Source organism: Salvelinus fontinalis, chromosome 33 (assembly GCF_029448725.1).
Source record: "Salvelinus fontinalis isolate EN_2023a chromosome 33, ASM2944872v1, whole genome shotgun sequence".
Classification (NCBI taxonomy): Eukaryota; Metazoa; Chordata; class Actinopteri; order Salmoniformes; family Salmonidae; genus Salvelinus; species Salvelinus fontinalis.
This window is the reverse complement of record NC_074697.1, coordinates 40935594-40949219: the sequence shown is the minus strand read 5'-3', so window position 1 is coordinate 40949219 and position 13626 is coordinate 40935594. Positions and strand designations below refer to the sequence as shown.

At 46.9% G+C, this 13626-nt stretch overlaps 1 protein-coding gene across 4 annotated transcripts in view; it reads right to left on the bottom strand.

Annotated features, from left to right (window-relative positions):
• Window positions 1-13626, bottom strand: part of LOC129832291 (unconventional myosin-Ic-like) — a 53318-nt gene that overhangs the window by 22695 nt on the left and 16997 nt on the right. The window contains exon 1 of one of the 4 annotated variants that reach the window (XM_055896242.1): window positions 6978-7163. The exons of the other annotated variants lie outside the window; for them this stretch is intronic. Within the exon in view, the coding sequence (XP_055752217.1) occupies window positions 6978-6995 (18 nt within the window). The 5' untranslated portion in view covers window positions 6996-7163. Of the gene's footprint in view, window positions 1-6977; window positions 7164-13626 lie in introns of those variants that run through there. 4 annotated transcript variants of the gene reach the window in all.

The following is a 13626-nucleotide window of genomic DNA, read 5'->3' as shown; positions in this document are numbered from 1 at the left end:
CAGTTCCTGAGGAAAAAGTGGTCCGTCTCAGGGCGGTGCTGCGCTGAGAGTAGTCTCTCTCCCAGGGTTCGTTGGGCTCGTTAGCAAGAAGCATGTTATCTGGGCATCTAAATCGCTCCAACAGCCAGGGGAAAGCCATAGCAATATAATTATGGGGTAGCAGGTAGCCTAGTGGTTAGAGCCTTGGGCCAGTAACCGAAAGGTTGCTGGATCGAATCCCCGAGCTGACAAGGTAAAAATCTGTCGTTCTGACCCTGAGCAAGGCAGTTAGTCGAAGATGTGGATGTTGATTAAGGCAGCTGCCCGCACCTCTCTGATTGAGGGGTTGGGTTAAATGCGGAAGACCCATTTCATTTTAATGTATTCAGTGGTACAACTGTCTAGGTATACCCCTTTCCCTAATGATGCCATGTGTGGACCATTGCACTGATTATATTTCTACGGGAACACATTTCAAGAAATTATGGAACAGTGCCAACATTCTTTTTAACACAGGGAAGGAGTTCTCTCTCTGACAGGGAGATGATGAGGAACCCCATTTCTCCCAGTTACTGAGAAGCCTATTATCTGGCCATGTAATCCAGGGATGGGAAACTGAGGGGGCGGGGGCCACAAATCTGAACTCATCACGAGGGGCCGCAGTTGCTTGTGGGTCTGCATACCCACATCCATGAGACTGACTAACAAAATCAATGGGGGGCACCTGACTGGTCATTTGACCACGATAACAACTTCAGATAGCTGGCCGCAAAACTAATTTAGCAATCTAAAACATTTTAGCTGACATGGGCTAATTGGTTGACTATCAGTAACTGACATAAGAGAAAAACTTCTGATGCACCATCAAATGTTGAAATTGCACCTTGTCCACTCTACTATTCGAACTCGCAACAGTAAGTTGATGACACCAACTGAGGGTGGGTGGGGCTCCAACAGCAAGGGGAAAGCCATAGAAGTAGAATTACTAGAATGGACTTCCCCATCTAAGTTAATGATGCCATGATGGGTGGGTGAACCGTTCTATAGGTTCTATTTCTATGGGGAAAGCGTTTCAAGAAACGATGGAACAGTGCCAACATTCTTCTTAACACAGGGAGGGAGTTCTCTCTGACAGGGAGAGGAACCCCTTTTGGTTTCCCCTTCTCACATAGTTCTCCCAACACCACCTCTCTCTCCATTTACTTCATTGTTCCACAAAAGGGGCCTTTACAGTTGTGTTTTCCTGCCTCCCCACCCTCTGCCCCTTCCCACCACACGTCTTTGTTGAACACACCAACACCCCTGCGCTTGTTACAGTACTTGCCGCTAACAGCATGCTGTCACCTTTTCCAAATCCTGTGGAGAAAACAAAAGGAGCCGGGAGCCCGACACGGCCTACTGCTGTGTTCTCTCTCCCTCCCTTAACCACCCACCCAAGCTCACTCACTCACTCACTCACTCATCTGCACAGAGTAGTGAACAACCGGGTGTGGCTAAGGGGAATGACTGGGTCTGCTACATAACCATAAAACAATGCTTGCCCTTTGCCGTGTCCTTTGGTTGCTTAAAAGGTCTAAATTGTGATATAAACTCAGCAAAAAAAAAAAAACGTCCTCTCACTGTCAACTGTGTTTATTTTCAGCAAACTTAACATGTGTAAATATTTGTATGAACATAAGATTCAACAACAGACATAAACTGAACAAGTTCCACAGACATGTGACCAACAGAAATTTAATAGTGTGTCCCTGAACAAAGGGGGGGGGGGTCAAAATCAAAAGTAACAGTCAGTATCTGGTGTGGCCACCAGTTACATTAAGTACTGCAGTGCATCTCCTCCTCATGGACTGCACCAGATTTTCCAGTTCTTGCTGTGAGATGTTACCCCACTCTTCCACCAAGGCACCTGCAAGTTCCCGGATATTTCTGGGGGGAAAGTCCCAAGCCCTCAACCTCCGATCCAACAGGTCCCTGACGTGGTCAATGGGATTGAGATCCGGGCTCGTCGCTGGCCATGGCAGAACTGACATTCCTGTCTTGCAGGAAATCACGCAGAGAACGAGCGGTATGGCTGGTGGCATTGTCATGCTGGAGGGTCATGTCAGGATGAGCCTGCAGGAAGGGTACCACATGAGGGAGGAGGATGTCTTCCCTGTAACACACAGCTTTGAGATTGCCTGCAATGACAACAAGCTCAGTCCGATGATGCTGTGACAAACCGCCTCAGACAATGACGGACCCTCCACTTTCAAATCCATCCCACTCCAGAGTACAGGCCTCGGTGTAACAATCATTCCTTCAACAATAAACGTGAATCTGACCATACCCCCTGGTGAGACAAAACCGCGACTCGTCCGTGAAAAGCACTTTTGGCCTGTCTTGTCTGGTCCAGCGACGATGGGTTTGTGCCCATAGGCGACGTTGTTGCTGGTGATGTCTGGTAGGCCTGTTGTAAGGCAAGTCCTCACAAGCCCTCAGTCCAGCCTATCAGCCTATTGCGGACAGTCTGAGCACTGATGGAGGGATTGTGCGTTCCTGGTGTAACTCGGCAGTTGTTGGCATCCTGTACCTGTCCCGCAGGTGTGATGTTCGGATGTACCGATCCTGTGCAGGTGTTGTTACACATGGTCTGCCACTGCGAGGACGATCAGCTGTCTGTCCTGTCTCCCTGTAGCGCTGTCTTAGGCGTCTCACAGTACGGACATTGCAATTTATTGCCCTGGCCACATCTGCAGTCCTCATGCTTCCTTGCAGCATGCCTAAGGCACGTTCACGCAGATGAGCAGGGACCCTGGGCATCTTTCTTTTGGTGTTTTTCCAGAGTCCGTAGAAAGGCCTCTTTAGTGTCCTAAGTTTTCAAAACTGTGACCTTAATTGCCTACTGTCTGTAAACTGTTATTGTCTTAATGACCTTTCCACAGGTGCATGTTCATTAATTGTTCAGGGTTCATTGAACAAGCATGGAAAACAATGTTTAAACCCTTTACGATGAAGATCTGTGAAGTTATTTGGATTTTTATGATTTAGCTTTGAAAGACGGGGTCCTGAAAAGGGGACGTTTCTTTTGTCCCCTGAGTTTATAAAAGCCCTATGAATGGCGTATGGACCAAGCAGCTGAAAGGTTCATTTGCATTATCAGCATCTTTAAAGTCTGAGGTATAACAGCTATGACAAATTAACATACAATCCATTACAGTTACAGTGAGAGACTTGTAAGTGGTTATGTTTCTAAACGGAGTCAACTGTAAGTGGTCCTTAGCCATAGTATCCTGTTCTGTTATTACATAATAGAATTTCATGTTATTAGCCTTTTCAGATTGGAGGGGGGGGGGGGGGTTGAAGAGTTAACACATGAATAAAGGCTTCTTTATAAAAAGGTCACTTCTTGATCATATTTTCTCAGGTAAATGATCTCAGTGGTAGAGGAAAACTAATGCTGCGTTTATTTTAGACGAGGGAAGCAAAAACATCATACCAGTCGGCATAGCAGCACAAGAAAGCCGGTGATGGCAAAAGCAAGCCAGCACGACTGTATCCGTTGCTATGGTGATTTCAGTAAACACTGCAAATCAACATCGGGGAGATAACAACTACTGAGGGCAACAAACGTTGAAATATTTGACGGAATTCACCGCCAGCCTCAACGACATTTACCGTCGGTCTCTCATTGAAAACAATTACATCCGGTTTGCAGTCTACCTCCTGCTATCTAACCGCAGCATTAGAGTAAGAATAGGGAGGGATTTATGTCTGTTGGAAAGTGGAGAATATTTTCCTCTGTTCCGATTCAGCCAGCGTAACTAAAAACAAATATGCGTGTAATCTGCTCCTACGGAGAGCATGGTTAGTCACTCAGAGTTTTACCCCTTTGAACACTTTTACACCATGAATCAGGTGTCTGACCCTCCCCCGCTCTTTCGTCTTATTAAAAACGGAGGAATGCCGAGAGGGAAAGAGAGCGAGCACAGATTGATGCTTTAGTTCTCTCAGACATTATGGGATCATACACGTGACTCACTACAGAACTGACAGGGGACAGCAGTCATGGTCTTTCTCAAGGTTGTAGACTGTGAAGCTTCTGGGTTTTCCATGGCAGCAATTGAGGTCAAAGTGGCCATTTAGCAAGGAAGCAAAATGGTTCAAAAACAGTCAAGATCTGTATCAAACCACAACGCACTTTCACTTTTAAAGCAAAACTTTCAGGTATATTGAACTGCTATTAGTGCATATATCGTGTGTTATAATGCATGGCTTGTTATAAATGCTTATAATACATTAAAGCGGGTATTCATAGGAAGTGTCACTGTAGAAATATTTCACAGGGCTACACACAGACTGAGAGCCTACTGAAGTGAAATCAACAAGGGTTTATGATGACAGACTTGGAAAGAGCTGTTTTAAAGAGGTCTAAGGAGACCAGTATTTGCTATGACATGTTTTGATGGTGATTGACTGCTATGGAGTCCGACCCCCCCCCCCTCAAGGCTTGGAAAAGAGGGACGCGTGTGAAGGTGGTGCGTGTAGGCACGCACGTGTGTGTATAGGGGAAAGTGGAAGGACAGGTGTGACAACAATAGCTCGACGTTAGCAGGTGACAACATTCTCCATCTCCCACTCAACAAAAAAAAAAATATTCCCCTTCAAAAAAGAACAAGTTCTAAGATTCATGTCCAGCCCAAAACACAGACCCATCCGGATGGTTGGAGGGCATCTCAAGAACACCAGTCAACAGGTTAAAATCAACGTTATCTAACTTACTTTCTGCTTAACCTTTCCTGTACCACAAACTAGTCCTTTCCTCACTACAGCAGACCAGCCAATTAAAACGAAAAGCAACCGTACTGCCAATAAGAGGCACATTCAGTCTCTCTGGGGACACTCGTGTATTCTGTAATCAGTGGGTCTCTGTGCACCAGCCCCTCATTGCAGTGTGCCACTAAAATTAACAGCATTTCCTCTCAATGAGATTCTAAAATCAGGAGCAACTGACAGGTTGAGAGACGGAGGCGATGGCAAGGTCATCTATTGCAGGCTAAAGTATTGTAGTCATATAGCATGAGTCGTTTTCATTGCAGTCTCAGAGAGTGCTGCTTTCAAGGAGAGACTAGCAGGACACAGGAATGATCGGTCAAATTGCATATGATCGGTCAAATTGCAGTTCAAAATCTAAATATTTGATTCATTCCACCTTAACTAGTGTGGACAACTTCTAAATGTACTCCTTACAAGATGGGAGACCCTGGGAATGGGGCACCTGGTTTTGCAACAAATAAGAAAAGACATGGACTAGGCCCTCGTAGTTCCGGTCAGTTTTCTTCCGTTTGGGGTCTAGTGAATACGACCCTGTTCAAAAAGGGGCAAGCCCACATCTTCCTTATTAGATGCTCTTTCAGTGTGCAGTTACCTGGAGGTTCACAGCAGCATTGGTTCACACACACACACTAGCACTCTTTCGATAACACTCGGTGTCCTTGAAGTTAACTAAACAAACCTATGGAAACTGTAGAAATCATATTTGGTCTATCAAAACGCTATGACTGGGATTTTGAATGAGGTGGTGGAAATATCACTTAAAAATCGACGGTTTTCCATGGGAATTGTTTCAAGTGACCACACCCCTCAAAAGGGATTTGAAAGCAGGCTGAGGACAACGCGCCGGTAGGAGCCAAAGTTGGGGCGTGCTGTCCACAAAAAAAAAGATGGAAATTATTTGAAATGAAATGACAGGTATAAGTAAACGGTGGAAACTTCCTAACCTATGCCTTGACCAATCCAATGGTTTTACAGTTGTATAGGAGTAGGGAACAAGTGCACACTTCAGGAAGAAACAGATTAATGGGACACTACCAGTCTTCCCTCCCAGTCCCCTCCCCCAGAGACTCAGTCACATAAAGATAGAATCATCTTTATTTCTGTACCATTATAGCGTCTGTGGCAGCACGGGTTGAGGCTACAACCAATAGGAATCCCCACCCAGTTGACTACTTTAAAAATGTCCGAAGCAAGGCAGAAGTCCTCAATGGCCATGCTAAAAAAAAAACGGTTATATCCATGACGAGTCATCCATCTCTCTCTATGGAGTCCCCGGGCTGCGGAGGTGACAGTGACCGGAAGATATGCAGTGGGGTTGGGGAAGACTTGGAGCGCTGCCTCGGTACTGTGACAGTAGTTTCATTAACATCATCCCTCGCACTCCCAGTCAGCGCCAAAGAATCCAGGCCCGGCCTCACAACACAGGCCTGCCATTACACTGTGGTGGCGCAAACACACCAACACAAACAGATACCTCCACATAGATACCGCATAGAAATTAGAACTGGGCGGTATTCAATACAGAACATTTTTGTGAAACGTTTTGCAATGGAAAAGTAGAACGAGATTTTCTTATTGGACAGGTTCGTGTAGTCCCTTCCAGTTTCAGTCCGTTTTGGTGCCTAATGAATACGGCCCTGGATAGGAAGAGAACTTGGGAGATGAATTCATAGATGGATTCTAGGTGGGTCAGCATCAGGACTCAGGAGAAACTGGCTACAGGCTTTGCGGTCAAACCCCCCCCGGTTACAAGTGATGGATGGAGAGCTAGATATGAAGACTAGATCGTTTCATAGCTGGATAGCTAGGTATGTGTCAGGAGAAACTGGTGCTTTGGGGTCAAAAACCCAGCTACGCTCCTCCCTCTCCTGTGTCCTTGGAGTTCAAGAGCACGGATTGACAAAGCTGTTAAGCAATACTCACTCTACCGAAACCGCCAACGACCGGCTCCCTCTCCCCTAGAAGGGAACAACCATATATATTTGCTGCCCTTAGACTCATGTCCTTCAGCACCGCCACATGTACACAATTTAAACTGAAGCACACACACACACACACACACACACACACACACACACACACACACGCGACTCAGCATGAAACGTGTACTGTTGTATTGCAGAGTGCTGCTTCCAAGTTCCAAATGCCTTTGAGCAGAATGAGTGAGCGTGCAGTTCTTCTCTTACCGTGGCTCTGTACTTCATCTCTCTCCTTCCTGTTTATTGGTCGGCTTTAACAATTGTTTAATACTCCCAGAATGTGAGTCGTCCACTTCAGAGCGATCGTGCAACGTTTGTTTTTACAACTTCTCCGGAGCCATGTGTAGGAGTGACCCAGCTGCCATCACCTCTCATCTTACTTATCTTCTCCCTCAGTCACTCACTCACTCCCTCTCTCTCCCCCTCAGTCACTCACTCCCTCTCTTGCTCAGTCACTCACTCCCTCTCTCTCTCTCTCTCTCTCTCTATACCTTCTTCTTGCACTCTCTCCCTCCCTCTTTCTAGAGGAAGCAGTCCCTGTGTAGAGTGACACTCCACCCTCCTTTTCTCTCCCCCTCCCTCTTTCATTCCCTCGCTCCTCCAGCACAGGGCCCAACAAGGGATTTACAGTGGAAGGTGAAGTAGTTTTAGTTTCTCTCGTCTCCTCTCTCTCTCTGCCTCGTCAACTCTTAAACAAGGCAGATGGGGCATAAAGAAATTCCACCAAAACATCTTCAAGCACACACACACACACACACACACACACACACACACACACACACACACACACATCTGGACTTAACCACCCCTGGAGAGAGAGAAATGTGTCCCTCTGTACAAGGAGAAGGGGACCTGTGAGGAGTTATGGGAGAATACAGGATGACTCGCACAGAAAGACAAAAACGGTACTTTACTAAATGTTTTAAGAACTACAGCTTAATCATACAGCTTCGCTTCTTCCTTCCTCTCCCTCCCTCCTTTCTTTTAGGAGACAGTGATTTAACAGGAGAAGAACATTCCACTATTGCCATGATTAATGTTGCCGAGCAGCTCACAGTTTCTTTCCCACCCCCACAAGTGACTAAGTAGGATTCCATCATTAACGTTACTCTGATAGAACTGTTATTATGACCGTGGCCTGCGACCCAAACGCCATCCTATTCCATAGGTCTCAGGTCAAAAGTAGTGCACTATGTAGGGAATAAGGTGCCATTGGGGACACCGTCCATAGTTAGTTCAGAGCAGTCCGGCGGTCAGAGACTGAACACAACACTAGCCACTTCACCGTGAATCAAATAAATAAGTAATATTAGCTTAAACATTTTAAGATGCTCTATGCTGAAATCGCCATTTCCTGGTTGCTAAAATTGAAATTGTTCACTTATTTTCAGTTTATGTGAAAAAACAAGCATGTATAGTGTAGAGCAGCGTTTCCCAAACTCGGTCCTGTGGCCCCATCTGGGGGCACATTTCGTTTTTTGCCCTAGAACTACACAGCTGATTTAAACAACCAACTCATCATCAAGCTTTGATTATTTGAATTCGCTGTGTGGTGCTAGGGCAAAAACCAAAACGTGCACCGGGGGGTGAGGTGGGGTGGGGGGGGGGGGGGGGGGGGGCAGGACCAAGTTTGGGAAACCCTGGTGTAGAGAATCATGTTACTATCTAAACCGCTGTAAAATACAATGTTCTATAACTAACAATATTGGATGTTCGATTGTTTGAAGCTGGTGTACGAAACCTAAAAGTAAAAGACGCAAGGACAAAACTTAAAAACGGGAAGCCATAGAAATAGCGCACATAGAAGAGATCAACCGCTTCTTAGACTTGCTTTCAATGAGAATGACAGATCTATAACACACGTCCACGTGAATTTGGTCCGGTCCCCCAAAAAGTGACATATTGCAGCTTTAAAAAGTGATAGTTCAGCAACATTACATATTTTTTATATAGATATATTTACACTGCTAAAAAAAATAAAGGGAACACTTAAACAACACAATGTAACTCCAAGTCAATCACACTTCTGTGAAATCAAACTGTCCAATTAGGAAGCAACACTGATTGACAATAAATTTCACATGCTGTTGTGCAAATGGAATAGACAAAAGGTGGAAATTATAGGCAATTAGCAAGACACCCCCAAAAAAGGAGTGATTCTGCAGGTGGTGACCACAGACCACTTCTCAGTTCCTATGCTTCCTGGCTGATGTTTTGGTCACTTTTGAATGCTGGCGGTGCTCTCACTCTAGTGGTAGCATGAGACGGAGTCTACAACCCACACAAGTGGCTCAGGTAGTGCAGTTCATCCAGGATGGCACATCAATGCAAGCTGTGGCAAAAAGGTTTGCTGTGTCTGTCAGCGTAGTGTCCAGAGCATGGAGGCGCTACCAGGAGGCAGGCCAGTACATCAGGAGACGTGGAGGAGGCCGTAGGAGGGCAACAACCCAGCAGCAGGACCGCTACCTCCGCCTTTGTGCAAGGAGGTGCACTGCCAGAGCCCTGCAAAATGACCTCCAGCAGGCCACAAATGTGCATGTGTCTGCTCAAACGGTCAGAAACAGACTCCATGAGGGTGGTATGAGGGCCCGACGTCAACAGGTGGGGGTTGTGCTTACAGCCCAGCACCGTGCAGGACGTTTGGCATTTGCCAGAGAACACCAAGATTGGCAAATTCGCCACTGGCGCCCTGTGCTCTTCACAGATGAAAGCAGGTTCACACTGAGCACATGAGCACATGTGACAGACGTGACAGAGTCTGGAGACGCCGTGGAGAACGTTCTGCTGCCTGCAACATCCTCCAGCATGACCGGTTTGGCGGTGGGTCAGTCATGGTGTGTGGTGACATTTCTTTGTGGGGCCGCACAGCCCTCCATGTGCTCGCCAGAGGTAGCCTGACTGCCATTAGGTACCGAGATGAGATCCTCAGACCCCTTGTGAGACCATATGCTGACACATGCACATTTGTGGCCTGCTGGACGTCATTTTGCAGGGCTCTGGCAGTGCACCTCCTTGCACAAAGGCGGAGGTAGCGGTCCTGCTGCTGGGTTGTTGCCCTCCTACGACCTCCTCCACGTCTCCTGATGTACTGGCCTGTCTCCTGGTAGCCCCTCCATGCTCTGGACACTACGCTGACAGACACAGCAAACCTTTTTGCCACAGCTCGCATTGATGTGCCATCCTGGATGAACTGCACTACCTGAGCCACTTGTGTGGGTTGTAGACTCCGTCTCATGCTACCACTACAGTGAGAGCACCGCCAGCATTCAAAAGTGACCAAAACATCAGCCAGGAAGCATAGGAACTGAGAAGTGGTCTGTGGTCACCACCTGCAGAATCACTCCTTTTTTGGGGGTGTCTTGCTAATTGTCTATAATTTCCACCTTTTGTCTATTCCATTTGCACAACAGCATGTGAAATTTATTGTCAATCAGTGTTGCTTCCTAAGTGGACAGTTTGATTTCATAGAAGTGTGATTGACTTGGAGTTACATTGTGTTGTTTAAGTGTTCCCTTTATTTTTTTGAGCAGTGTATATATATATAGATTAGGAAACCTAAGTGATCAGTGTGGAATAACAAGATCAGTGTGGAATAACAAGATCAGTGTGGATTGCAGTCTCTTCTTGTCCACATACTGCTTTTAAGCTAAGGAAACACTCTAGATTTGTAATATCCCTTTAACAAGCTCTGATTAAACACAAAGGGAGGGTTTACATATATTAAGCCTGGTCATGGATTTAAAATGATGCTCCATAGAGAATCGCCATTGAAAGGGTTTTTAGTCCACTAGTAGGCTTAATCTGTGTCCAGACGTCTGGCCTAAAGAGTGGAAATGAGGCGAATAAAATGAAAAACATTAGAAAAACCTGAATCATGACAGTGGTGGTGAGCTCCACAGTTAAGGGGTAGGATGGCGGTGTACTACAAAGGCCCAGGAAATCCCAACTTTATGAGAATCATTAGCAGGTGGCAGTGTTTTCTGTCTGCGGACGTGCCTGGTGGCTTCAGCTAACAGCCAAGCCACATGTGCCCTTATCACACTATCGTTCTGAACCAAAATGTAATATCTGGCTCAGATATTTTATTTCTCACATAATCCTTTTCAGCACAGCTCTAGCGGGCGCATAACCAGGCCAGGTCAGCACAGCTTGGTTTAGCTCTGTTCAGTTCGGCTCAGTAGTGTGAAAAGCCAGGTACTCCCTCTCGGTTTCAGTCTGTTTTTCTCCGTTTCATGCCTAATGAACAGGACCCAGGTGAGTATGTTGGGGGTTGGTGGCTCTCCCTTTCCTGCCCCCACCCTGCAGACAGGTCCCAGCGTTCCCCAGGCAAGCCCCTAACACTGCTCAGGTAAAGCTCTGGACATATTCACCCTGTAGTCCGCAGCCTTGTAGCCTCCCCCCCTGCCTGCTGCGCTCCACAGCCCCCTCTACTGGACAAGCCTACTGCTCAGCTGGCAGTAGTAGGACGTGATAGAGGAGCCAGTCAGAAATGAGAACTTCACTTTCACTTTTCAAAACGTACCCTTTTCTGTTGTCTGTACTCTCCAATATATGCTACAGAGCTACGCTCAGGAACTGTAGCCTATACCCCGTTTCTCATTCTCTCTCTCGCCCCGTCTCGGCACTGCCAACACAATCAGAGACCCCGCCTGCAGGAATCGGAGTAATATTTTCCAGACGGTGTGAGTTTCCCTCTTTGTCCGTCTGTCACGCTCTCTCTTTCACTCTCTCTCTCCCCCTCTCTCACATGGGCACCGCTGGGCATGAGAATGAACAGAGAATGAAGAAAAAAAGAAACAAAGAAATGGACAGAGAGAAAAAAGACTTGCAGTGACTTTAACGCAAGTTAAATCAATGTCAAGCATATGTTGTCAGATTGCGCAATGCTTCATTGGCATACATTGTGGCTGTACATTGTGCACGGTAATGCTGATGTAGCATATTTGTGCTGAACAGAGAGGGGGGCGGGGGGGATATCCGTCTGTCCTGGTTGTTAATGCTTTCCTCTCCCACAACTTTCAGTCAGGACCTCAAGGCCTCTAGAGAAATCATTTCTAATACTTTAGCTGTGCTTGATTGAGCTTGTCTGGCACAACGGAACCAATAGAAGGCCAAACCCCAACCACCTGCCGCTCCAGGCAGGTGTAGGCAAACACTCCCAAGTATTTGAAAGATGTCAAATAGTATTTGAACCCGGGTCTGCTGTCTAGGACTAATTCAAATTCAGCCTTGATGGCCCGGCAGTAAATCGCGCCGTTGTCAAGGGACTGGAAAGGGGATGTAACCTTGGCAACGCAAAAAAACAACAAAACAAACCTTATCAAGAGTCAGGCAACTATTTCTGCACATCTGTCTGATATGCAGGCTTATGTAGTGTCCTCTCGTCTTCCTTTCATTACACCACCTTTCATTCTGTCAATCAATACTCCTCCCTCACATTCCTGCTGGACCAAGTCGGACATTAAAAAGAGTTTGATGAATTGAAGAGACTCATTTTCAAAGATCGACTATGTGCACTAAGGGTGTCTGAAGTGAGGACAACCTGGGTCATTATGAAGTTTAAAAACGGCAGCCAAGCACTGTGCCAGATGGTCTCAGTTGAACAGTGTTGACAGAACCTGGGTTGGAGCTAACACAGCAGAGCCGACACACACACACTGCGGGACATACTGTACAGACACACATCTGGGAGAGAAGAGGACAGTAGATGCACATGGTGACTATGGTCCAGCTGCTCTCTCATTGGTTCCCAGAGTGGAAACACTACTTGTCTCCAATCACACCACTTCAGGGAAAACAGACCAAACAATGCTGAAGGGACAACACACAACCAAGTCATGGGACCCTGCATCCGTGGGAAATCAGCAATGAGAACTTATTTTCACTCTCACTCTGAGGAACCTTAATCTAGTTTCATTCTCTTCCCCTCCCCTATTTCTTTATTCCTCTATCACTTCCTCTCCCTCATCTAGGCCCACCATCTCTCTCCCTCATCTAGGCCCACCATCTCTCTCCCTCATCTAGGCCCACCATCTCTCTCCCTCATCTAGGCCCACCATCTCTCTCCCTCATCTAGTCTCACCATCTCTCTCCCTCATCTAGTCTCACCATCTCTCTCCCTCATCTAGTCTCACCATCTCTCCCCCTCATCTAGTCTCGCTCTGTCTCCCTCTCATAAACCCACGATTCCCCTCCCCCTGTTGTAGGGGCAAACCCATAAACTCACGATTCCCCTCCTCTCTCTCCCCTTATTGTAGGCGGCAAACCCATACCGCTGGTACGCGAGATCGCTCAGTGCACAACACAAATCTGTGACACGACCCCAACAATTGCCGGTGACTCATCAGCTTAAAGCAGCATCTGGTTGAAGTCTAATATGATAACGATGATATCTGGTACCGTGTACACAGTAAATACTACCCCGCCCCTCTGCCGAGCAGCTTAGTTTACAGAGGGAGTCAGGAGGAGATAAATTGCAGCTTTGCGGCCTTGCTTGGGCCTGGTGCCCAAACGCACCGCTGACATCTACCATCAATTACCGTCACACAGACACAGAGCAGCACACTCCTATTTCAACCCACCTTCATTTTATACATTTTATGACCGGCCATAATAGATTCAACATTTTATTGAACTAGGCGAGTCAGTTAAGGACAAATTCTTATTTACAATGACGGCCTACCCCGGGCGACGCCGGGCCAATTGTGGGTCGCTCCAATGGGACTCACAATCACGGCCGGTTGTGATACAGCCTGGGAAACGAACCAGGGTCTGTAGTGACGCCTCTAGCGCTGAAATGCAGTGCCTTAGACCGCTGCGCCACTCGGGAGATGGAGACAGCGGCCACGTTCCAGAC